At 43.1% G+C, this 27,797-nt stretch overlaps 1 protein-coding gene across 1 annotated transcript; it reads right to left on the bottom strand.

Annotated features, from left to right (window-relative positions):
- Positions 1-909: 909 nt before the first annotated feature.
- lats2 (large tumor suppressor kinase 2) lies at positions 910-25,646 on the bottom strand. The gene is made up of 9 exons (XM_071355040.1): positions 25,394-25,646; positions 18,356-18,992; positions 10,674-10,806; positions 8,513-10,035; positions 7,904-8,146; positions 7,428-7,767; positions 7,133-7,315; positions 6,921-7,027; positions 910-6,796 (listed from the first exon to the last, which is right to left on the bottom strand). The coding sequence occupies exons 2-9, from the start codon at positions 18,710-18,712 to the stop codon at positions 6,269-6,271; spliced, it is 3,414 nt and encodes a 1,137-aa protein (XP_071211141.1). The 5' UTR covers positions 18,713-18,992; positions 25,394-25,646; the 3' UTR covers positions 910-6,268.
- Between the last annotated feature and the right edge of the window lie 2,151 nt (positions 25,647-27,797).

The following is a 27,797-nucleotide window of genomic DNA, read 5'->3' as shown; positions in this document are numbered from 1 at the left end:
CCTGTCAATCTTGCTGATGTGCGTGGACCTGTCACACTCCACACACACACCCCGCTCACGTAGACCCCAATGCAGAACTGCAGAGCCAATGAAGAACTAGTCCTAGTGTCCGTATCCCCATGGCTAGGACAAACGACTCTGAACCCTTTTATCCCTAGGAGCAGTAAACTGCACAACATGCAATCGGCACTTTTAAGTAGCCTGGGACTGAAAGAAGAGTCATGTGGACATTGTGACTTTGCACTGTATTTATCATGTACTGTATGTGCTATAACTACTGTAAACCCACAGCTTGTTTGTGTATATAGCTCTGTTGTTTAATCTCAGTGCTCCTGAATGCAAGACAAATTCCTGTAAAAGTAAAAAAATAAATGAACTGATCAGTATTTCACTTTTCTCAAATCAACAGACATACACTGAGCATACAAAACATTAGGAACACCCTCAGAACAGCTTCAATTTGTCGGGGCATGGACTCTAGAAGGTGTCGAAAGCATTCCACAGGGATGCTGGACCATTTTGACTCCAATGTTTCCCACAGTTTGTCAAGTTGGCTGCATGTCCTTTTTTCTTGCCCATTCACCCTTTGAGTGGCACACATACACAATCCATGTCTCAATTGTCTCAAGGCTTAAAAATAACCTGTCTCCTCCCATTCATCTACACTGATTGAAGTGGATTTAACAGGTGACATCAATAAGAAATCATTGCTTTCACCTGGATTCACCTGGTCAGTCTATGTCATGAAAATAGCAGGTGTTCCTAATGTTTTGTACACAGTGTAATAACCACATCTACATTTTCTGCAAAAATTGTATAAGCCTAATATTCAAAGCCAACAAGAATCAATTGTATTATTCATTTAGACATAACATTGTTATGGGGCTTAGAAATTACAACACAAGTGGAAACTGGTTAATTTAATTTATACATATATTTTACATGTGAGGACAGTGAAAGCATTTTTACAAATTCTCAATTCATACATATGTAAAAAAGGAGATATATATGTTGTCAAAATTATACTGTCTATAATACTGCAGACAAGGATGTTTGAACATTAGCTCAGAGGAAATTCAAAAGAATAAAGATTTTTTTAAAGTATGTATATCTGTATAAATATATATATTCAAGAGTAACAGAATCGTATTATACATTAAGGAGTATCGAAGACATGAGAAACTCCCAAGGGTAAAAATACAAAAAGGTACAAGTATGTTACATCATGAGTCACCACATTAGATCTCAAATCAGTCAAAGATTGTCAGTCATCACTTTCAAAACTTAGATACAGGGAAAACACACGTCATCCAGGGCACACCTCACACACAAACACTCACAAACACTAGAAAACTAACTTGGTGAGCAGTTTCTCTATAAAGCTATTTCACTGAGTAGTCCATCCCGGTGAATGTGGATTGGCAATCCTACTTGCGTTGACAACGATGATCAAATGAAGTGAATTTGCAGCCCAATCCTAAAGACATGAGACACGTTCTAAAAATGTCAATTTCAATTCATTTTGTCATGCAAGTGAGCAAAAACACTATTGCCACATTTAAACAACAATAGTAATTGTTTAAAATATTCCACTCACATGTTGTCACAAATTTGATCTTTGAGATATGAGTGCACTCAATGTATAGGAATTGACATAAGGCAGAACTTGCAACTTCCTAATCCTTCCTAGTCAGTACAACAATCAAATATGGAATACTGTTGTACAGTTATTCAGTTGGACACACAAGACTGCATCAATAGCTGATTGTCAAAAAGCATATAGTTTAGAGATATTGGAGAAAATAAAGCATTTCCTGCATTGAGCAGTGCTCCACTGCATAACACAACACAATTAAGTAACACAAGCATAATATCAAATGGTCAAATGAACACATGGTCATTAGGATGCATTAAAATGTACCAATAATACATACAGTACCAGTCAAAAGTTTGGACACACCTTTCATTCAAGGGTTTTTCTTTATTTGTACTATTTTCTACATTTTAGAATGATAGTGCAGACATCAAAACTATGAAATAACACATATGGAATCATGTAGTAACCAAATAAGCGTTAAACAAATCTAAATATATTTTATATTTGAGATTCTTCAAAGTAGCCACCCTTGCCTTGATGACAGCTTTGCACACTCTTGGCATTCTCTCAACCAGCTTCATGAGGTAGTCACCTGGAATGCATTTCAATTAACAGGTGTGCCTTGTTAAAAGTTCATTTGTGGAATTTATTTCCTTCTTAATGCATTTGAGCCAATCAGTTGGGTTGTGACAAGGTAGGGGTGGGTAACAGAAGATAGCCCTATTTGGTAAAAGACCAAGTCCATATTACGGCAAGAACAGCTCAAACAAGCAACGTGAAATGACAGTTCATTATTACTTTAAGACATGAAGGTCAGTCAATACGGAACATTTCAAGAACTTTGAAAGTTTCTTCAAGTGCAGTCGCAAAAACCATCAAGCGCTAATGATGAAACTGGCTCTCATGAGGACCGCCACAGGAAAAGAAGACCCAGAGTTACCTCTGCTGTAGAGGATACGTTATTTAGAGATAACTGCACCTCAGATTGCAGCCCAAATAAATGCTTCACAGAGTTCAAGTAACAGACACATCTCAACTTCAACTGTTCAGAGGAGACTGCCTGAATCAGGCCTTTATGGTCAAATTTCTGGAAAGAAACCACTACTAAAGGACACCAATAAGAAGAAGAGACTTGATTGGCCCAAGAAACACGAGCAATGGACGAGCAGTGGAAATCTGTCCTCAGTCAATACGGAACATTCAATGTCAGTCAATACGGAACATTTCAAGAACTTTGAAAGTTTCTTCAAGTGCAGTCGCAAAAACCATCAGGTGCTATGATGAAACTGGCTCTCATGAGGACCGCCACAGGAAAGGAAGACCCAGAGTTATCTCTGCTGCAGAGGATGAGTTCATTTAAGTTAACCGCCTCAGGAATTGCAGCCCAAATAAATTCTTCACATAGTTCAAGTAACAGACACATCAACTGTTCAGAGGAGACTTTGTGAATCAGGCCTTCATTTATTTATTTATTTTATTTTATTGAACCTTTATTTAACTAGGCATGGTCGAATTGCTGCAAAGAAACCACTACTAAAGGACACAAATAATAAGAAGAGACTTGCTTGGGCCAAGAAACACGAGCAATGGACATAAGACCGGTGGAAATCTGTCCTTTGGTCTGATGAGTCCAAATGTTAGATTCTTGGTTCTAACCGCAATGTCTTTGTGAGATGCAGAGTAGGTGAACGGATGATCTCCGAATATGTGGTTCCCACCGTGAAGAATGGAAGAGGAGGTGTGATGGTGCATGCTGGTGACACTGTCAATGATTTATTTAGAATTCAAGGCACACTTAAGCAGCATGGCTTCCACAGCATTCTGCAGCAATATGCCATCCCATCTGGTTTGCGCTTAGTGGAACTATCATTTGTTTTTCAACAGGACAATGACCCAACACACCTCCAGGCTGTGTACGGGCTATTTGACCAATAAGGAGAGTGATGGAGTGCTGCATCACATGACCTGGCCTCCACAATACCCCGACCTCAACCCAATTGAGATGGTTTGAGATGAGTTGGACCGCAGAGTGAAGGATAAGCAGCCAACAAGTGCTCAGCATATGAGGGAACTCCTTCATGACTGTTGGAAAAGCATTCCAGGTGAAGCTGGTTGAGAGAATGACAAGCATGTGCAAAGCTGTCATCAAAGCAATGGGTGGTTACTTTGAAAATCTGAAATATATTTTGATTTGTTTAACACTTTTTTGGTTACTAGATGATTCTTCAAAGTAGTTATTTAATAGTTTTGATGTCTTCACTATTATTCTACATATAGAAAATAGTTTTAAAAAACTTGAATGAGTAGGTGTGTCCAAACTTTTGACTGGTAGTGTACGTTTTTGTCATTTGCCACCTGTTCTTGTAACATAGAGAAAGCTATTCATTCATATATTTTTCATTTTATAGCCAATCCTGCCTTGCTTTCGTTTTGTCTCTGACTCTGAAACGCATCTTTCTTTCTCTATCACTATGTCTGTCTCTTCCGCCCTACTCTCCTACACACAGGACCAGCCTGGTTGCAGAGTAGGAACGCTGCTGTCGTTATTCTGCACAAACACTGATCATCATCATCCTCATCATCATCATCATCTTGCGGTGGATAGATACATACCAACATTCCTCTAGAAGGCACACAGTTCGTCACTTTCCAAACCAAACACACTGGCAATCAAACCCACACTTGCATAAAAGGAAAGAAGTACGTATAAATGAAATAATGTAAATAATAATAATATTAAATCACAATAATAAGCAGCATTGGGTCATGTAACTATACGGAAAATATATAAACCAATATAATGTATATTTGTACATAGCGTGTTTCAGTATTACAAGGTCAAAATGGTAATTGTAAGTGTTTAGAAAACTATATATCGTATTTTCTGTATTGCACATAGTCATACTATTACATATGTTTCTGACATAGAGTTTTCACATATGTCTCCATATGGACCGAGGAGACTGTGTGGACACTCCAATGTGTTAACTGTATAATACTGAGCGTGTGTTTGTAAGTGGTGGATTAGCAGGTAGGGCTTTTGTCAAGGAGGCTAAAATGCACTGCTCTTGGTGCCAGTAATGTCACTGTACATGACAGTCTTAGAGCAGGTGTAATGTATGTGTTGTGTGGAGACATGGATAGCCGTGACTGCTTAGCAAATATGTATGTAATCATGAGATCCATATCTGTAACAAAGCAATGATTACACACTTGCAGTCCACCTTCCTCAGAACTCTGCAAAATTAGCTCAATAAAACATAGTCATCATAATAATATTGAGAGTGGAATTGACAGACTCGATTAACAATGTCATCCATGTATCTGGCAGCTGGCACTTCAACCAAAGGAATTTGTTGTTGTTGCTACGAGTACTTACCAGTCACAAACATTCCCCTAGGTCTGATACTCAAAACAGAATGCTGAAGACATTTAGGGGTGAGTGGGAACAACACAAGTGGGCTTTATCCCACATCTCCTATTTGGAAAAAAAAGTTTGTGTGAAGCTAAAGGTAGGAGTCACAGCTGGGGAATGCCTAGACTTACATGTCAGACTCTAACTTTGAAAAATGCCGCGACTTACGCCGTGTGCACACAGGTTGCATTATTACATTGCCGTACGGTAAATTTTAAGTAGTCTTCGCAATCCATGCACCGCATCATAACAAAAATAATCATGCTACACATTAGCTACATATTAGCAACTTCTTCGGTGGATTATCTACTTCCGTTCCTGATACCGCACGGCAAAGCAACAGCACAAGTTGGAAAAATCCAACACATGCATGCAACACACTACACGCAGCGACAAGCATCGCAACCGAGTCCGGCAGATGAGTCCCAAAGGTGAGGATTGCCTCCCATTGAAATGAATGGACTTCTGTCGGAACGCATACAGTTTACACAATCGGTATGCACAAGGCTTTAGGTGGGTTAGCTGCAGAGGACAACCCCATTGCTTCCTCCTAAATTGTGTAGTTCAACCATCCTTTAAAGTGTTCATGTGCGCATGTGAATTTGTATTTTGGTAACTTACTTTGTCACAGCTGTGTGAGAAGTGTTGCACTCTTCCCCTCTACCACCAGCTAATTCAGTCCAGACCAACCTGAAGTCCAGGAAGTGTTTGTGTTTACTTCCTGGGGTAAGGCTAACCTGGAAGAAGAGATCTCTAAGACCCAAGGCGAAGGAATGGGATAGAGCACTAGGACCACGCATGGTCACGGTCCTAGTGTCAAACTCTTATCTGAACACTTTTGTAAACCTCCACAGCACAGCGGATACTTTAATTTCCATAGAAGACCTATCTGTTCCTGTTCTGATTAGTTTGCTTTCAGAACAGTCGTCTGGCTTCATTATCCCATCCCTAGTCCTTGTACAGTTAGTTGTTCTTGGTCCCAGATCAGGGATTCTTATTGTAGTCTTTGCTCACGCTGGAGATTCCACACAGTAGTGTCTGAATTGTTAAACAGATGTCAGGTCGTCCTATTCTCAGTCTCTCAAACACACACACACAAGTATAGAGGCACACACACACACACACACCTCTGAGAAGAACAGCGGTAGATAAAAAGATGGCAGCCAGGGCCCCAGGTGCTAAGTGTTGATTGTTGGAGAGAGAGAGAAGGGGGGGGGGGGGTGTCATTGTTCAGAAAGCCAACAGTCTGGGCTCTTCTACACATACACAGGCTCCCCCTGCTCTTCCTCCTCCTCTTCCTCATCCTCTTCCTCCTCAGGGCCCATGCTGCTGGCTCCGCTACTGCTGGGAGGCCCCTGGCTGTGGCTGATCTCAGGGGGCTTGGGGTAGCGGAAGGGGCAGCCGTTGTCGTCAAAAAACCTGCGAAAGGTGAACTCGTAGAAGGCGTGCTCCGGGTGTTTCCCGTGTGGTGTGCAGAGGGTCTCCCAGGCCCGTGTGCTGTCCCCGCTGTCACTCCATGCCCCGGGACCCCCCTCCTCCTCCACTGGGTCGAAGTTGGATGTGTCCATGGGGTGGGCTATCTTGGGCTGGTAGGGGGCGGGCTGGGTGCGCAGGTTGCTGGAGAAGTCCATCTGGTCGAAGAAGGGGTGAGTCTTGATCTCGCCGGCGCCGTTGCTCCCAAGACGCTCCTCAGGGGAGCAGCAGAGACGGCCGATGATGTCGACAGCCTCTGGGCTGAGCTTAACCTGCGGGGGCACCTGCAGCGTGCTCTCCCAGTTTATCACCTGAAGAAGAAAGGGAAGGGGGAGACTGTGAGGAAACAGTATGTTTCAGAGCTACAATTGATTAGTTATATGGCATTTCCACATTCTGTAGTTTAGCTGAGCTGTGAGTCGACAGACTACTAACCTTTATCTGTGTCTCGGTGGGTGTCGGGGCCAGGAAGGGTGGGTGTCCCACCAGCATCTCAAAGAGGATCACTCCCACACTCCACCAGTCACACAGCTGGGTGTACCCTGCAGGGACAAGACCACAACCGCTCACTAACAAGACCACAATGTGCTTCTTTATTTATCAAATGTATGACCACTCCATTCCTTCATGTCCAGTATTGCCCTCACCTTTGCGCAGCAGCACCTCAGGGGCGATGTAGTTGGGCGTGCCCACCAGGGAGTGTGCCAGGCAACGCTGGTGTTGCCGTGTTGCCCGCTGCTCCAGGGTCTGCAGCCGGTCGCCACAACGACAGTTGGACACGTCATCCCAGAAGTCACTGGGCTCCATGCTGTCCTGCCTGATGTGGCTCCCTGGAGAAAGGAAAGGACATTACATATCGATCATATCATATCAAGTAAAAGCTGTCTATACAACAGCATATACACAGTGCAAAAACTTGTCCTTTGTCTTTCCCCTGCTCACCTTTCTGATAGTACTTGGAGTTGTGTGTCCAGCGGAAGCCAGTGCAGAGGCCAAAGTCAGTCAACTTGATGTGTCCGTCCAGGTCGATGAGGATGTTGTCAGGCTTGATGTCGCGGTGGATGAAGCCCATCTTGTGGACACTCTCGATGGCCAGGGTCAGCTCAGCCACGTAGAAGCATGCCAGCGGCTCGGGGAAGACGCCCATGCGGATCAGCAGGCTCATCATGTCTCCTCCGGGGATGTAGTCCATGACGAAGTAGAGGCTGTCACGATCCTGGAATGAGTAGTACAGACGCACCACCCACTCGTTGTCTGCCTCCGCCAGGATGTCACGCTCAGCCTTAGGGTTAGAAACACTTTATTGTCCAGTCCACACAAAATGTGGAAATGTGCCTTTGGTGTCACAATAATATTGACATATCATGGAAACATCATCAGGAGCATCTCTTCAGCATGATCATTTGGATTCATCTTACCTTGACATGGGCCACCTGGTTGCGATTGAGCACGTCCTTCTTGCGCAGCGTCTTCATGGCGTACAGGGCTCCCGTGTCCACCTTGCGGGTCAGGCACACCTCGCCGAAGGCCCCGATGCCCAGTGTCTTGATCTTGACAAACATGGCCTTGTCCATTTTGGCACGGCGCAGACGGTTGTAGTTGGACTCCTTCTGGTTCAGCATCTTCCTCATCTGCTCCTGCTCGGCCTCTGATAGGCCAGCCTGGAGGATGGGGAAGAATGTAGAAATAAAGAGGATACGTCGCCCTGGTAAAATCCTGTATATATGTGCCTTATTACAATGATATTATATTTTATATATCTTGAAGTGTTTTATGTTTTGAATGTCTCCATCAACTGTTAATATAAGTCACTAATATATTACCTCACTAATAAAATGCTTTATTTTTTGTGTATTTCATTACAGTCTCAAAAGGAGGTCAAAAGGACTGAACCCTGAGTAAATGTTTTTCTAAATGTTTTGGACAAGCTGTTCTAGGTATTTAGGGTAATCTAGCTGTTGTCTACAACACAGGTCCTCAGGGATAATTCTTCAGATTCATAATCTTTAGGTCTCTCCCTGTCTCACCTTGGACATCTCCTGCTCCAGCTGTAGCCTGCGGTTCAGTTTTTCCTGGTGGGTCTTCATCACATTCTCCACATGCTGCTCCATGTAGAACTTGAAGGCGAAGGGTGAGTAGCTTTTAATGCGCGATTCCCTCTTCTCCTGATCACGCCCGTTCTTCCTCACTGGCACCGGCGATGTCTGGATCTGCTTCTTGTCCTTCACTGCCTTCTCTCCTTTTCCAGACTTGGTCTTCTCTTTCACCTTGCTCTCTTCTGCCTTTCCCCCTCCTCCTCCACTGCCACCGTGTGGCCTAGCAGGGGTGTTGAGGTCTGAGGCCTCCAGGGGCCCTGCCTCTGAAGAAGCCCCAGATATGAGCAGGGTTTTGGGGTAGGGGGGTGGTGGACAGCGGGGCTCCTGAGCAGGCTCCAGAGCGTAGGCCTCTTCAGGCATGTAGGCGAGGGGCTCAGATGCTTCCTGAGCAGCCAACCAGCCAGGGTGACACGGCCCCACAGCTGTCTTCGGCTCGGGCCTCATCACCCGGATGCTCTTCACCGGCTGCTGGATGGGGGGCGACGTCACCGCCGTGATGGTGTTGGGTGGACCCAGGGATGGGTCCTGCTTGCCGGGAGCTGGAGGTACCAAAGTGGGCCGGACGTTGTTGGGGGGCGCTGAGCGGTTGTTAAAGGAGTTGGTCCTGCTGGGGACCCGCACCTCTCCCCGGAATGGCCCCTGAGGCTGGGGCTGCCTGGCTGGAGGGCCCCCCTCAGACCCCTGGGCCCCGGCCCAGTGGTGTTGGTGCTGCTCGTACAGGTCCAGGTTGAGACTGGCTCTGGAGGGCGTGAGCAGGCCCTGGGGGAGGTCAGAGAAGTCTGGCCCCATGGCAGCGGCAGCTCCACCGGGCGAGCGGGACATCATGTGGACCTGGTGTGAGGTGGGGCTGGACTGCCGGGGGTGTGAGTGGGGCGGTAGGTACAGGTTAGGGGGGTACCCTCCCCCGTTCTGGCCCATGGCCCCTTTAACCTGCATGTTGACGTAGTTGTCGGGCGCCAGCGGTGGCATCTTGTTCTGGAAGGATGCGCTCCTCTTGATGCCGTAGCCCGAGGGCTCCATCATGTGAGGCCGGCCGTGGCTGTAGTCGTAGTGGGGTACGGGGATGGGGCCTCCTGGTGCCTGGGGCTGCAGGGGCTGGCCAGGGACGCTGTAGCCAATCATGGCCTGCTCCATGCTGCCTGGGTAGGCCTTTTGCGGGGCACCTGGGGGGTACATGGGGTTCCCTGGATTGTTCTGGGCGGCCATGGATGGAGGGTAGGCTCCAATACTGGGCGGGCGTCCCATGGGGTTAACCATGGCAGGGCCCTGTGCTGTGCCCGAGGGGGGGATCATGTAGTTCATGACAGGAGGGGCACCCATGTAGGGCCCCTCTGGCCCATAGCCAGCACCCTCATACATCGGTGCCCCCATCTGGTGGTAGGGAGGCATGGCACCCTCACTTGTTCCCTCCAATGGTGGTCTGTGGTCCATTGAGTTTGGCATGCCCCCTTTGCCTGTGGACAGAAATTATAGTGGTGAGTGAGTTGTCTGGCAAGATGGCGCCGATAGAGATGGCAGCTTCGCTTGAAGTCCTTAGGAAACTGTTGTTTTTTAATGTATTATTTCTTACATTGTTAGCCCAGATAAACCTTAAGTGTTATTACATACAGCCGGGAAGAACTATTGGATATCAGAGAGACGTCAACTAACCAGCACTACAACCAGGAATACCACTTTCCCAAAGCGGCCATCAGATTGTTAAACAGCCATCACTAGCACAGAGGCTGCTGCCTACCTACAGACTTGAAATCGTTGGTCACTTTAATAAATGGAACTATCTATTTTTTACTATCTATTGCATCTTAGCTGCTTTGTCACTGCTCATCCATATATTTTATACTTACGGTATATATTCTCATCCCATTTCTTTACTAGATTGTGTGTATTAGGTTTTGTTGTGGAATTGTTAGATATTACCTGTTAAATACAGCTGCACTGTCAGATCTAGAAGCATAAGCATTTCGCAAGACTCACAATAACATCTGCTAACCATGTGTATGTGACCAATACAATTTGATTTGATTTCATATGCTTATTGCAATTTAAACTCTCTGTGCATATATTTAGAATATATGTGCATGGGTTGTGTTACCTGGCGAGGTCTGCTTGATAATCCGGACGATGAGTTCATTGCGTGGGTCCAGGTATCCCATCTTACTGATGTACTCCAGAGCAGCCTCAATGTTTCTGCTGCCCGTCTGCTTCAGAGCCCGCACCGCCATTTCCTGGTGGCAAAACAACAAATAATGGTGTCTAACAGACATTATAAACTGGGTGGTTCGAGCCCTGAATGCTGATTGGCTGACAGCCGTGGTATACCCGTGATATTATTATGACAAAACGTTATGACAAAACATTTATTTTTACTGCTCTAATTACGTTGGTAACCAGTTTATAATAGCAATAAGGCACCTCAGGGATTTGTGGTATATGGCCAATATACCACGACAAAGGGCTGTATCCGAAGAACAGCCCTTAGCCGTGGTATATTGGCCATATACCACACCCCCTCGGGCCTTATTGCTTAATTAAGTAAATCAATGTGACTGATGAAGATCGTCCATCTCATTTTGGGGAACAGATTGCATTGTCTCTATTATTTTAGAGCTAAACAGTGTATAGTGTCTTCTATTGTCATTGTCTCTTCTATTGTAACCCACGCACACATCAGGTGACGATAAAAACAGCCCCCCAGCAGGCATTGCACCTGCATCCTCTTCTCCTGGGGTCATGCACCAGCCACTTCCTGAGCCTGCCTCACACACACACACACAACAACAAAGAACACAGAGAACTGAGAACATACAACCTTTAACATTCTTTCAACATTCCAATAGTAGGCAATTTTTATGACAAGGACCTCTACAGTGATAGTTCAGCACCATACTCCAGTACTTATTTTAGTTTTTGTATAATGATCATGCAGGTTATCCTGCTATTTTCACACTGGCTGATAGGCAGAGTACAAATAACAACAGGCATTCAACATCAGTGAGTGAGAGGTGAAAATAAACATGACAAACGCTGTGACCGTTCTTTAACTAGGCGACAGACACCTACATGAGGAAATATCCCTGAATAGCATATGACCTCACTCGAAATGACCCTCAGTCAAGACAGGCATTCAGCCCACACCGCCTCCACCCGTCAGTTAGAGAACTCAAACCAAATACTACTGCTCATCTGAAATGGCTACCTAACGTTGTTGTTTAAAACATATACATTAAATCAAGGAAATAAACTAGTGCCAAGGCAATTTTCAAAAGTGGACTGAAGTGGACTTTAAACTAGTTTAAACGGTGTAATGCAGCCATTCCGTGTCCACAGATTCTGAGACCGACCGGGTGCTTTCATTTGCAGGGAGGAAACTTAGTCGAACATAAATGTGTTTAAAAAAAGGGCTGCATAGCAACAGTGGGCACATTCAGCTCTCGGAGCCAGGAAACGCTGGAGCCACAGATGTTCTACACATTCTGTGTGTGTGTGTGTGTGTGTGTGTGTGTGTGTGCGTGTGTGTGTGTGTGTGTCCATCTGAGAGTGGGCCTGCCAATACGACTGAACCAAAATACACTCTTTCCCTCCCTCCCTCTCCCTCACTCATAAGACACACACATTTGCACACCCCCATTAGCGCTGCTCACATACTAGCACACACACACACACGTGCATGCACTCGCACACACAGGAAACCAAATATAAACATTCATGTCTGTTTATGGTCACTCTATGGTGACTGGCCTGGGTCTGTGTGTTGGATTCCACCATAGCTAAAGGAGAGTGCTGACTAGATGCCTGGTTTCCATGCTAATGTGGAAGCTTTACTCCCTCAGAAACCTCCATCTCTCTTTTTCTCTCCCCCTTATCCTTTCCTAAGTTTATTTCTCTCTTGCTCACTTTCTCGCCCTTCCTCTCTGTCTATTGGTTTTCTCGCCCCCTCCCATCCTTTTCTTTCCTATTCTCTCTCCCCTTCCCTCTCTACTCTGTGCCGAGACTGAAACTGGGTGGAGGCTGACTGCTGTGGACAACCTGGTGGTGCGTTGCGTTCCAACTCTGACCTCCAATGTCATGGTGACAGATGTTCCCAACATTCCACAAGCCAGGAAGCAAAGAATTCCAGATATTTGGAAATCTGTACATTACATTACATTTTCAACAATGCTTTTTCTGATAAAAATTAGTTAATTGCATCCGCCGTGGAGCCCAGTTTCATAATATTACCATATGTCCCAGCTGCTTGCCGTAGTTTCGAAGTAATCACGAAAAACAGGCCTTATTTTAGGGCATTTTTCACCCTGCCAGCTGCTATTAGTTCTATTGAGCACCGTGGCACCAACTCACCTTCCGAACGTTCTATTCCCAGCTTATTGTTCTACGTCGCAATGCCTGCTTTGCTATTGTTGGCAATGAGACCTGCCCAAGTTGCTGGTAGTTAAAATGTAAACAACATCTAAAAATTACTCCTGGAACTCTGAGATCGTCCCATTGTTTCCTATAGGGAAATATAGGTATATTTCGCAATGTGTATATTTAGATTCTTTCAAATTGGACACCATTTTAATCGTGAGAATCTCCTTTTTCTAATTATGTAAGGCTCGGCAGCGTACTCCATTGTCATCGATCGCTAGACCAGAATTATTTTCCATACTTCCTCGTTATGCAGACATAAGCACACTTGGCACCATCGAGGTGCGGATGTTTACTTTCTACACAAGGTGTTATTTTTCAGTTTCGTCCTAAGAACAGATTGTAGTGGTAAAATAAAAAGGGATACATTTTTTGGTGCCATTTAGGCAAAATGGAATTCTAAGCATCAGAAGTCAGAAGAGGCTCTGCAAACGTTTCATTCCATTAATTTGCTATGGGTTTGCATTAGTGTTTCAACTTAGCCAACGTTCTTTTGCCATTTTTCAGCCTTGGGTGAATTTTGACTCGTTCTATTGTCCAGCCTACCATTTCTCTTCTTCCCCCTCTCTTTCTCGGTCTCTCGCTTACTCTCTCCTCTCTGTATGTTTGTCTTCTTGACTCTTATGTGGCTTCCAGCCTACAATATCCTCCGCCACATTTGCACCCTTGTCATAATGGTTACAGCCACAAGCCAAGGAGTTATCCCAAACACAATCACATGCCAAAACATCTCGGACGGCACTGACAGTAGGCACACACACTCAACTCTTACTCTGAGAGGAAGGCTGTTTTTTTATATTTGTTTTATCTTTGACCTAATTCTGCAACACATTCCACTATGGGAAATGAAACCCATATGGGAGACCTTTAGAGAGCGGAGTCTGGATGGACAGGCCGAGAGAGAGTGACATCAATAGGCCTCTGGAACAACAGATAGTGCTCCGCCATCTTCTCCTTCTATTAATCAATCACACACACACACACACACACACACACACACACACACACACACACACACACACACACACACACACACACACACACACACACACACACACACACACACACACACACACACACACACACACACACACACACACACACACACACACAAGGCCTATGTCACGTCCTGTTAACGTCATCGTTAAATAAACGCGGCAGCCACGTCGTTTCATACGTCGGCGGCTTAGCGTGCATAAGATTCCTGTCTCCATTCCATTTCGCGCGGCTGGCCGGACGACCTATAATACAGTAATACTGGAGCCGCTGTACACATGAAGGAAGGACGGTGGCAGAGGAGAGGAAAGAGCTCCTCCACACTCCGGCGGTCCCCCCTCGCTTCCCCACCAAAACATTCCCTCCTTTACGGTGATTATGTAACGCGCCGCATCGCTGTGTAACTTGTGGCTGGAGGAGGAGAGGAGGCGGCGCGTCTGGTAAGAATCAGGCCAGCGGGCCCTTGGGGGTGGAGGTGGGTTGAGACCAAATGGGCCACTCACTACGGCGGCCATTACAGCTGTGGAATGTTGGGAAAACAAGGGCCCACGCTCAGTGGTCTGCTCAGTGGACACAGCCCTAGTACAAACACATACTCACAGTGACAGGTGACTGCCGCATCGCTCATTGAGACACCATTACCTATAATCCATCAGTGTCAAAATCAGTAGGCAGGAAAAGAGAGAAATGTTTTGCCTGTACAATATAAACTTATTTTATATATATATATTTTTTTTTTTTAATGTCATTGTCAGTTTATCCTTCTGCTTGTTATAAACGCAACAAATAAATATTTAAAGCTAATGAGAGGAGAATAAATGGGATATAGAATACACACAGAGAGAGAGAGAGAGAGAGAGAGAGAGAGGCCAGATTGTCTGTGGCGACGCGATGGAAGCAGATGGAACTGTTCCACCCTGCTACCATTGAATCGCCACTTCCTGTTTGTATTGACAGTTCTCTCTCTCTCTCTCTCTCTCTCTCTCTCTCACTAGAGGCCAAACCACACTTACTACACTGTAACTACGCTATTACTACATGCTAACTACACACTAACTACACACAAACTACACACAAACCACACAAACTACACAAACTACACACAAACTACACACAAACTACACACAAACTACACACAAACTACACACAAACTACACACAAACTACACAAACTACACACAAACTACACACAAACTACACACAAACTATACAAACTATACACAAACTATACACAAACTATACACAAACTATACACAAACTATACACAAACTAACTACACATTCCTAGTCCTACAGGAGCAGTACAAATCTGTGTGTGTGTACTAACAAGAACAAGCCGTACCAAAGGACACCTGCAAGGACACAACAGCTTTCTGATAACTTAAATCGATATGTTTATTGATGTGGCTTGCATCTCTCTCGCTCTCCCTCTCTCAGTAGTTTTCTCAGTAGTTTTGTGCACGGGCTTGAGTTAAGCATTCTTTAGATGCCGAGTGCTGCAATCCCAGGGCCTGTACTCAGGCCTGTCCTAAAGCCTTCAACCACAAAGGCATAGTACTGAGTCTGGTTATAGTGACCTGTCTCTGGCCAATCCAAGAGCTTTAAAACACAGAGTCAAAACTGAGCCCTTTAAAAATGACTGTCACGACTTCCGCCGAAATTGGTGCCTCTCCTTGTTCGGGCGGCGTTTGGCGGTCGTCGTCACCGGCTTTCTAGCTGCCACTGATCCACGTTTCTTTTTTCCATTTGTTATGTCTTGATTGTACACACCTGGTTCCCATTACGTTATTATTATTTCCCTATTTAACCCTCTGGTTCTCATTATGTTTTGTGCGTGATTGTTCCTGCTTTTGTGTTAGTCTTTTGTGTTAGGGTTTGTTATCCCTGCGTGGATTTATTGGCTGATTATTTTTCAGAGTAAAGTACGTTATTTTACTCAGTTCTGTGTCCTGCGCCTGATTCCGTCCTCACCTCTGCACAACTGACACTTGACAATGGCCTGATTTTCCATATCTGAACTATAGTAGTATAGTAAAGGCTTTATTTCTTTAGGTGAAAGGTGAGCATGTATGAGCTGACATAATTTCCTGCGGAAACACTACCTGTCCTTTTCTTCCATCTCCTAACCTCTCCTTCTCTCTTTTTTCCTCTCCTATTCTCTCTCAGGTGTGAAGATGTTCACTCGCTCGTTCCGAAAGAGGATAAAGAAACCAGCGCCAAGCGGATTGTTCAATTCGCCTGATATTTCTGCACTCCGAATTATGTAATAGAGGTCGACCGATTATGATTTTTCAACGCCGATACCGAATATTGGAGGACCCAAAAAATCCGATACCGATTAATCGGACGATTTAAAAAAAAAAAAATTTTTTTATTTGTAATAATGACAATTACAACAATACTGAATGAACACTTTTATTTTAACTTAATATAATACATCAATCAAATCAATTTAGCCTCAAATAAATAATGAAACATGTTCAATTTGGTTTAAATAACGCAAAAACAAAGTGTTGGAGAAGAAAGTAAAAGTGCAATATGTGCCATGTAAAGAATCTAACGTTTAAATTCCTTGCTCAGAACATGAGAACATATAAAAGCTGGTGGTTCCTTTTAACATGAGTCTTCAATATTCCCAGGTAAGAAGTTTTAGGTTGAGGTTATTATTGGAATTATAGGACTATTTCTCTCTATACCATTTGTATTTCATATACATTTGACTATTGGATGTTCTTATAGGCACTTTAGTATTGCCAGTGTAACAGTATAGCTTCCGTCCCTCTCCTCGCCCCTACCTGGGCTCGAACCAGGAACACATCGACAACAGCCACCCTCGAAGCATCGTTACCCATCGCGCCACAAAAGCCGTGGCCCTTGCAGAGCAAGGGGAACAACTACTCCAAGTCTCAGAGCGAGTGACGTTTGAAACGCTATTAGCGCGCACCCCGCTAACTAGCTAGCCATTTCACATCGGTTACACCAGCCTAATCTCGGGAGTTGATAGGCTTGAAGTCATAAACGGCGCAATGCTTGAAGCACAGCGAAGAGCTGCTGGCAAATGCACGAAAGTGCTGTTTGAATGAATGCTTACGAGCATGCTGCTGCCTACCACCGCTCAGTCAGACTGCTCTATCAAATATCAAATCATAGACTTAATTATAACATAATAACACACAGAAATACGAGCCTTAGGTCATTAATATGGTCAAATCCGGAAACTATAATTTAGAAAATGAAACGATTATGTTTTCATTGAAATAAAGAAACGTTCCGTATTTTATCTAACAGGTGGCATCCATAAGTCAAAATATTCCTGTTACATTGCACAACCTTCAATGTTGTGTCATAATTACATAAAATTCTGGCAAATAAGTTCGCAACGAGCCAGGCGGCCCAAACTGTTGCATATACCCTGACTGCGTGCAATGAACGCAAGAGAAGTGACACAATTTCCCTAGTTTAATATTGCCTGCTAACATGAATTTCTTTTACCTAAAAATATATACTTCTGTGTATTGATTTTAAGAAAGGCATTGATGTTTATGGTTAGGTACATTCGTACAACGATTATGCTTTTTTCGCAAATGCGCTTTTGTTAAATCATCCCCCTTTTGGCGAAGTTGGCTGTCTTTGTTAGGAAGAAATAGTCTTCACAGTTCGCAACGAGCCAGGCGGCCCAAACTGCTGCATATACCCTGACTCTGTTGCACAGAACGCAAGAGAAGTGATACAATTTCCCTAGTTAAAAGAAATTCATGTTAGCAGGCAATATTAACTAAATATGCAGGTTTAAAAATATATTTGGCGAAGTAGGCTATGATTCAATGATAAATTAACAGGCACCGCATCGATTATATGCAACGCAGGACAAGCTAGATAAACTAGTAATATCATCAACCATGTGTAGTTAACTAGTGATTATGTTAAGATTGATTGTTTTTTATAAGATTCGTTTAATGCTAGCTAGCACCTTACCTTGGCTCCTTGCTGCACTCGCATAACAGGTAGTCAGCCTGCCACGCAGTCTCCTCGTGAAGTGCAATGTAATCGGCCATGATCGGTGTCCAAAAATGCCGATTACCGATTGTTATGAAAACTTGAAATCGGCCCTAATTAAATCGGCCATTCCGATTAATTGGTCGACCTCTATTATGTAACCATTGTACTGTACTCTTGGCAGAGAAAGGTTGTAGTGTATCATTGAATTATTATGACAGTGAATGGGGCTTTCTATCGCCACATTAGTGAGTTACTGTATGTTAACCACTAACACACGTGACTATAGAACCAGCATTCAAGCAGAGACATTAATACAGACCAGAGCAGTTTCTTCCACTTGAGAGCAAGCGCACACACACACACTCCCCAGTCCTCACCTGGTCACAGCCAGCATTGACCAGCTCCTGCAGCATCTGTCGGTTGACGTCTCCAGCGGGGTGGGTAGAGCCAGAAGAGGGTCCAGACTTGTATTCAAACGGCCTGAGGGACTTGCGGATCTCCCTCAGAGCATTCTGGTAATTGTTGAACTTCTGAGGGGGCCGGTGCTGCTGCTGGCGACTGCCGGGGTCTTTGCTCTTGCTTTCGGCCCCGCGGCCCCCCTCGCCCCGGGAGCTGCCCCCGTGGAGGGCCTGGCTCATCAGCTTGGCCGGCTGCTTCAGCCCCTCCTTGATCTCCTGGAGGCGCTGGCGCGTGTTGCCCATGTACGGAGCAGCGGGAAACGTCTTGGGCCTCATGACACTCCCGTTTTAGTCTAAGGAACACACACTCAAATTCTCACCCAAAAACTGACACACACACTCCGAAGCTGTGCAAAGATATGTGAGATTGGGATTCCTCTTTCTCTCTCTGTATTACTATTTTTGTTTGTCTCTGTGTGGCTGGCTCCTACTGATAGGAATCCCACTGGCGTGCCATGGTGTGTGTGTTTTAGGGGTCACATTCCTCCTTATTCCAAGTCATGTGAGGGGTGACAAGGGTACCCTTGCCCCAAACCGTTCTGGCTCCCATCTGCGCCTGTGGAGCAAGATCAGAACAGAAAATGTTACTGAACTGTCACTGTAAGGGTACGGTGTGTGTGGACGTGTTGTGGTCATGGTGGCATAGGGTCATATTAGTTACACACGTCTCATCCACTGTGTGTAAAATGCTCCTGTGTGATCTAATATTAACACCCCTTTACGGTTTTATCTTCAAGAACATTGTCTACATTCTATCGTGGCAATGCTACTCTCCGGGGCAGAATATAGGAGGTGTGAATGAAGTATGTCTCTGTTCACAATCACGTAGAATAAGCGGAAACAACAATGTATTATCACTGTGTAATCGTGTAACAGCTTTTGTGGTGTAAAACACCGTAATACACATGTTCAATTATGACAATGACTAAAATATAGTTGTTTAGCTTGGACTGAGAGACCACCAGACCAGTATGCTTGGTAGGCTTTGAGGCCTGGGATAGCTTTGAACAGTGGCATCCCCTTGGTCCATCTAAATCAGGACACTACTCTCACACACTCTCTCTCTCATCATGGGTTGAAAAAGGCATTTTGGGTGTTTGGATGTTTGAGGCGTTTTCTGACACAATCACAGCACTCACTGTGAGTCTAGAGAGTTTTCCGAAACAAACACATATTTGGGACGGTAGTGCCAAGCTCCACAACAAGTTGCCCAATCTCCAGAATCTTTAGACTAGGTTCCCATTGTTGTGATGCTTTGAGCGCCGCGTCCACCCATAGAGCATTCCATTCCACAAGTAAAGACAAGAAAGCTCATATCATTCCATCACGGGGCAGAGAGGACCAAAATAAACAACAGAAACATGGATTTCCCCTAAAGAACAACAGACAGAGGAGGGTAGAGACATGGTCTCCTGAATGTTTAAAAAACACTAGTAGGAGCAGCTTCTGGCCAGCAGTTGGAATGGTAGTTGACATAGTACTGATGTGTATAGTGTATATAGTGTACAGATGAATAATTGATCACTCATGAACTGCACTTTTCTACCTGTATATGTCCTCCTCTATGCTTGATTATGTGTTTTTATGTATGCACAGTGCCACAAACAAAATTTGTGAAGCAAAAGGCCTTTGTGGCACTGACTGATTAGAGACACCTGTACTGTTAATCACACAGGATCTCCTATGGGAAACAACTGGCTCTGATGTTTGGAATGGTGGCTGCAAAAAAATGATCCTCACAGAATGGAAGTCACCCACCCCCCTTGCTTCAGTAGATGGCTAGCAGAAATGATTAACACCATTCACTTGGAAAATATATATATTTTTTAGGAGCAACTCCTCCAGCAGATATCTCAAGGTTTGGGTTCTGTTTCTGGAGCGTCTGGACAGAGACTGACTGTGAACACTGACTAGGATTCAAATATATCTGCAGAAAGAACATGGTGTCAACTATGATGTCACCTCCAATTTAAAAAATATATATTCTGGTTATTTAACTACAGTGGGTGAAGTGGATTTACATCCGGTAACGAAATTCCATCATGGGTCCCTGATCTGTACTATACAGAAATGCATAATTATGGATATGAATATCATTCTCTTCATGGTGATGTATGCTAACTAGGTACAGAAAGGTAGAAATATGTAATATCCTTATTGCATGTTTGGGTATTATTCTACACACTGGATATTATTCTAATGAGCTCTCCCACCAAAGAAGATCACCTATGGTTACTCCGCACCAGACCAAATCTGAATCAATCATTGACATCTGTGTTTCACAAGTTTGGACATTACAAACATACAGTACAGTAGATATGTACAGTACAGTACATTATACAGTACTCAGTCACACTTTATTTGGATAGTCCGGATAGTCCATTTGTAGATGCTTTACAGATGGTCATACTGTCAACAAAACAAATCTGTTGATATGCAACTGTTTGCTAAGGTTACGTTTAGGTATAGAATAAGGATAAGGGTTAAGGTTAGGGATAGGGTAAGGGTTAAGTCAAGTGTAGGGTTAGGATAAGGGTTAAGGTTAGGGCTAGGGTAAGGGTTAAGTCAAGTGTAGGTTTAGGATAAGGGTTAAGGTTAGGGCTAGGGTAAGGGTTAAGTCAAGTGTAGGGTTAGGATAAGGGTTAAGGTTAGGGTTAGGGTTAAGTCAAGTGTAGGTTTAGGATAAGGGTTAAGGTTAAGGTTAGGGTTAGTAGATGCTGAAATGTAACTGATAGTCTGTAGAGCATCTACAAATGAACTATTCAAATAAAGTGCTACCCTCTACTCTACTGTGCTCTACTGTACCGTAGAGAAATCTACTCTACTTTTCTTGACTGTACTATTCTCTACTGTACTCTGCTGTCCAAACTTGTGAAACATAGATGTCTATGAATGGTTCAGATTTGGTCCGGCCAGGGCAGAACGACCAAATTTTAACCACTTTTCAATGTCCGTGATCAGTGGGTGAGGATGCTTGTTACAGTAAATGGATAGAGGGTAGGTGGTAGGTGTCAGTATGAGCCGGAGGTGACATTAACACAGAGAGAGAGAAAGAGGTTGTCCAGACTGTTTTTAGTCTTGCTTTTACCACCAGACGACAGAAAGAGTAAGAAAACAGCGATGAGCTGAACACAACAGCATGCCAGTGGAAGGGAGGACATTAGGTGACCCAACTGTGGTTTGTGACTACCATGATTTCCCATTGTAGCCAATTCAATTGCATTAAATCTGATACTGATATTTTGGTAATTCCGTTACCGATTTGTTAACAGAATTATGAGTTTTAATCACTTAATAATTCATAAACAAACTTGATATACAGTACCAGTCAAAAGTTTGGACGCACCTACTCATTCAAGGGTTTTTCTTTATTTTTACTATTTTCTGCATTGTAGAATAATAGGGAAGACATCAACACCATGGAATAACACATATGGAATCATGTAGTTACCAAAACAAAAAAGTGTTATATATTTTATATTTGAGATTCTTCAAAGTAGCCACCCTTTGCCTTGATGACAGCTTTGCACACTCTTGGCATTCTCTCAAACAGCTTCATGAGGTCGTCACCTGTAATGCAATTAAATTAACAGGTGTGCCTTGTTAAAAGTTCATTTGTGGAATTTATTTCCTTCTTAATGTGTTTGAGACAATCAGTTGTGTTGTGACAAGGTAGAGGTGGTATACAGAAGATATATGGACTTGGTCATTTACCAAATATGGCTTACGGCAAGAACAGCTCAAACAAGCAAAGTGAAATGACAGTTCATTATTACTTTAAGACATGAAGGTCAGTCAATACGGAACATTTCAAGAACTTTTAAAGTTTCTTCAAGTGCAGTCGCAAAAACCATCAGGTGCTATGATGAAACTGGCTCTCATGAGGACCGCCAGAGGAAAAGAAGACCCAGAGTTACCTCTGCTGTAAAGGATAAGTTATTTAGAGATAACTGCACCTCAGATTGCAGCCCAAATAAATGCTTCACAGAGTTCAAGTAACAGACACATCTCAACTTCAACTGTTCAGAGGAGACTGCCTGAATCAGGCCTTTATGGTCAAATTTCTGGAAAGAAACCACTACTAAAGGACACCAATAAGAAGAAGAGACTTGATTGGCCCAAGAAACACGAGCAATGGACGAGCAGTGGAAATCTGTCCTTTGGTCTAATGAGTCCAAATTTGAGATTCTTGGTTCCAACCTCCATGTCTTTGTGAGATGCAGAGTAGATGAACGGATGATCTCTGCATGTGTGGTTCCCACCGTGAAACATGGACAAGGAGGTGTGATGGTGCTCTGTTGGTGACACTGTCAGTGATTTATTTAGAATTCAAGGCACACTTAACCAGCATGGCTACCACAGCATTCTGTAGCGATAAGCCATCCCATCTGGTTTGCACTTAGTGGGACTATCATTTGTTTTCAACAGGACAATGACCGAACACACTTCCAGTCTGTGTAAGGGCTATTTGACCAAGAAGGAGAGTGATGGAGTGCTGCATCAGATGACCTGGCCTCCACAATCACCTGACCTCAACCCAATTGAGATGGTTTGGGATGAGTTGGACCTTAGAGTGAAGGAAAAGCAGCCAACATGTGCTCAGCATATGTGGGAACTCCTTCAAGACTGTTGCAAAAGCATTCCTCATGAAGCTGGTTGAGAGAATGGCAAGAGTGTGCAAAGCTGTCATCAAGGCAAAGGGTGGCTACTTTGAAGAATCTCAAATATAAAATATATTTTGATTTGTTTAACACTTTTTTGGTTACTACATGATTCCATATGTGTTATTTCATAGTTTTGATGTCTTCACTATTCTTCTACAATGTAGAAAATAGTAAAAATAAAGAAAAACCCTTGAATGAGTAGGGTGTGTACAAACTTTTGACTGGTAATGTAAATAAAACACTAACAAATTGGTAGGCCTACCTTTAATTGTTACTTCTGTAAAATGTCATCATCCTCCCTCCTTATGAGGGAGAGAAATGAGAAACTATCTTCAAGATGCGGGTTTTTGTGACAAAATTACAAGGCACAAAGCAATGATTCTTAAACTTACAGAAGGCAAATCATTTTTCCAAAACAAAATATAAGAGTTGATATTTGTTGACAGGGGTCTTAACTTCAACATTATTGTGTGTTGATGTATGTATGATACCTTTTAAGACTCTTTCTGGTAGATGTTGTCTAAGATCCCCTTTACACCTGTTTTACCAGAAATCAAAGCCTTTGCATTTTCCTAATGTTTGGGATGGAACATGGTTGAAAAATGTAAATATAATTTAATTTCTCAAAAATATACTCTTAGCTTTCATTTGACACCCAATTGGACATGCTCCTATGAACGTCACGTTGGTGCTCACAGGTCCTTTGGGATGGAAATGCCCTGGCCTGTCTTTACCAATGAGGTCCTCAGTCTGCAATGCCTGATAATAATGTCTGAGTGGTTGTGGTTGGGATCCAATATTTGATTACATGTGGAGACACAAGTCACACAACGGTAACAGAAAAGTACAGAGATCCTTTCAAACATGTAAAACATAAACAAGTTCACTTGAATGCTACCATTCATCACATTGAAGCTGTTGCTGTAGATCCAACCTAGATTTAGGTCGGAATGAAAGTATATTTATTTTGACGAGATTACTTTGATTCAAGTTATTTTAATCAAGAAGTCAATAATGTAAACAAATACAGTCGGCTAATATCTGATCTCCTGATGCGAGATGTAGGTTTGCAATGAATGTTACACATTAATTCTATTGAATTCAAGTCAGATTCCCAGACAGTAACACATAATACAATAAGCCAGTCTTATCAATACAATCAATACTCACAGGCTTTTATCAATAGATAACATCTGATCCGGTTAGAATATGACTTTTAAAATGTATGCTACAGTCACAATTAAACGAATGGGCTATTCATTGTAATACCTGCATAATAGTAATTTTTTATTATCTAGCCTATATTAACATTTTTGTAACATTATTTGTGTGCCTGTTATGTTGTTTAAAGGTAGACCTAGAACAAGGTTCCTACCTTGAACCTCATGTGTTATTGCACACCTGAATGAAACGCATGGTTGCATCAGTGCCAATCTATTAGCCTGCTGTACTAGACTGATAATTTGGCATACACTACGCAAACTACTCTTAAACAGTTAAATTGTGGCAGTTTAAAACAAGTATTTATATAGAAAGTTATTCCATTATAAGTTACAGAAATAAAATGTCCAAACTTAATAAACAATCAGTGAGAAGTTTCTGCTATTCAAAAGTTTATCAAACAGCATCATAAAAAAATCTGGACATTAAACATTAAGGACAATGGTGCACATCACACAAAAAGACAGACTGTTTGCAGCCCGTTTACAGAATGAGAGACCATTATGGAATTAAATAATTCACCAAACATTTAATGCAACCAGAAACATCCTAAGAATCCATATTCATCTCAAAGAAACATTTTAAGACACATTCGTGTTTCAAAGGTACATTTCAACACTTTTAACACGTCATTTAAATATTATTTTGCCACGCTTAAGACCCCCTCCCACCCTAGCCTTTAGTGAAAACAAAACCATTGTAAAATGACATTTGTTTCAATATCCTAAACACATTGATCACGTCATGGGTTTTCTTGTCGAGGTTGTGATTAATTAGAACATTTCGAGACTGAAAAAGATTGTGGGGCCTTCTCAACTTTGCGCTGGAAGTTTTAAGATCTATCGGCCGATCTGAGCGCAACTCTGCAGCCTGGAGCAGCCCGACATTCCAATGTAGGGAGAATTTCAGTCCCAGCAGTCTCTTCCTCTGGCTGAAAGCTAGTCGCGTTGGAAGAAATCCGAGGCTTTATCTTCAATTTACATAAATGTCAGTACTGAAAAGAACATTTATCTTTGTGTTTTCATCAAAATAGTTAGGCTTTCCCAAAAATATGATGAAGATTTGAACTTACCATGTGATAGAAGTATCATTCAGCTTTAATCCGAGAAAGAATCCAACCAAATACGCTTTTCGGGAAAACTTTATATCCAATCCTTTGTTGCACAATCCATACGATAATGTATCGAACTTTTTCAACGGTAGGCTCGAGTAAATATCATGAGAAGAGACTCCATTTTCTCCCAACTACAGGCAGAATTAGAATGCAGTACAAAGTTGGACACTTACTGCATTGTTAACATTCCTGGAGTCACGTGAGGGACCAATGCACGTCAGCACCGCACATATTCTAGGCGGGGCTTCCTAATAAAACTTGGCATTGATTCTTGCATCCAGTAAAAACCCTGGTTTTAATGTCTATTGCAAAACCACTGTAAAACAAAATGTGTACATTTCTAAGGAGAATCCGAACACTCAAAACCATTCAATATATATATTTTATTTTCATAGGCAAATAAACACAACCAGTAACCCTTGACATCAAAGGCCAGGATGCTGACAGTTTGCATCATGGAATGCCTTTCGATACTGTTAATCACTTTTTATTGATTCAAAGATTGTCTGCAATCGGTATGGACGAGGTGAAAGGTGTCCCACAGGGTTCGGTTTTAGGTCCTGTACATTTTACTGTCTATATAAACAATGTTGGTCTATCTGCAAAACATTGTGTATGCTATTTCCCCCAAGGTCGACCAGGCTGTTTCAGAGTTTCAATTTAGATGTACCAGATCTGGTACCTGGTCTCAGGGATGGCTAACTCTAGAGATCCCTTCAATCGGAGTTGGGTAGATGTGCTTTTTGGGTTTTTTGCAACTTATGTGTGGAATGTCCAATGCACTTTAAAATTGGAGGAATTTGTGCCTCTAGGGCAAGTGTCCCCAATTTTTTCTTGAGAGGATGGTCGGGCTGGAACATAATTATAAATCATTTGTAGGCCTACACTGCAAATTGACTGCAAGAAGCCCAAAAAAACAGATATAGTAGTTGACAAAACCTTGATTACATTGGGATACGTTCACATATCCCTCTTGGGAACAGATACTTGGGAACAGATTTCCTCAATTAAAATCACTAAGTTCCTGGTAATTTTATAGTCTTATGTCAAACAACAAAAATGTATATATATATACGTATATACAGTTGAAGTCGGAAGTTTACATACACATAGGTTGGAGTCATTAAAACAAATTTTTCAACCACTCCACAAATTTCTTGTTAAATCAAATCAAATTTTATTTGTCACATACACATGGTTAGCAGATGTTAATACGAGTGTAGCGAAATGCTTGTGCTTCTAGTTCCGACAATGCAGTAATAACCAACGAGTAATCTAACCTAACAATTTCACAACAACTACCTTATACACACAAGTGTAAAGGGATGAAGAATATGTACATAAAAATATATGAATGAGTGATGGTACAGAACAGCATAGGCAAGGTGCAGTAGATGGTATCGAGTACAGTATATACATATGAGATGAGTAATGTAGGGTATGTAAACATTATATAAAGTGGCATTATTTAAAGTGGCTAGTGATAATTATTTTTTTTACATACATTTTTACATTATTAAAGTGGGTGGAGTTGAGTCAGTATGTTGGCAGCAGCCACTCAATGTTAGTGGTGGCTGTTTAATAGTCTGATGGCCTTGAGATAGAAGCTGTTTTTCAGTCTCTCAGTCCCTGCTTTGATGCACCTGTACTGACCTCGCCTTCTGGATGATAGCGGGGTAAACAGGCAGTGGCTCGGGTGGTTGTTGTCCTTGATGATCTTTATGGCCTTCCTGTGACATCGGGTGGTGTAGGTGTCCTGGAGGGCAGATAGTTTGCCCCCGGTGATGCGTTGTGCAGACCTCACTACCCTCTGGAGAGCCTTCCGGTTGTGGGCGGAGCAGTTGCTGTACCAGGCGGTGATACAGCCCGACAGGATGCTCTCGATTGTGCATCTGTAAAAGTTTGTGAGTGCTTTTGGTGACAAGCCAAATTTCTTCAGCCTCCTGAGGTTCAAGAGGCGCTGCTGCGCCTTCTTCACCACGCTGTCTGTGTGGGCGGACCAATTCAGTTTGTCCGTGATGTGTACGCAGAGGAACTTAAAACTTACTACCCTCTCCACTACTGTTCCCGTCGATGTGGATAGGGGGGTGCTCCCTCTGCTGTTTTCTGAAGTCCACAATCATCTCCTTTGTTTTGTTGACGTTGAGTGTGAGGTTATTTTCCTGACACCACACTCCGAGGGCCCTCACCTCCTCCCTGTAGGCCGTCTCGTCGTTGTTGGTAATCAAGCCTACCACTGTAGTGTCGTCTGCAAACTTGATGATTGACAAACTATAGTTTTGGCAAGTTGGTTAGGACATTTACTTTGTGCATGACACAAGTAATTTTTCCAACAATTGTTTACAGACAGATTATTTCACTT

Source organism: Salvelinus alpinus, chromosome 20 (genome assembly GCF_045679555.1).
Source record: "Salvelinus alpinus chromosome 20, SLU_Salpinus.1, whole genome shotgun sequence".
Classification (NCBI taxonomy): Eukaryota; Metazoa; Chordata; class Actinopteri; order Salmoniformes; family Salmonidae; genus Salvelinus; species Salvelinus alpinus.
Note: the sequence above shows the minus strand (reverse complement) of the source record. Positions and strands in the feature narration are given on the sequence as shown.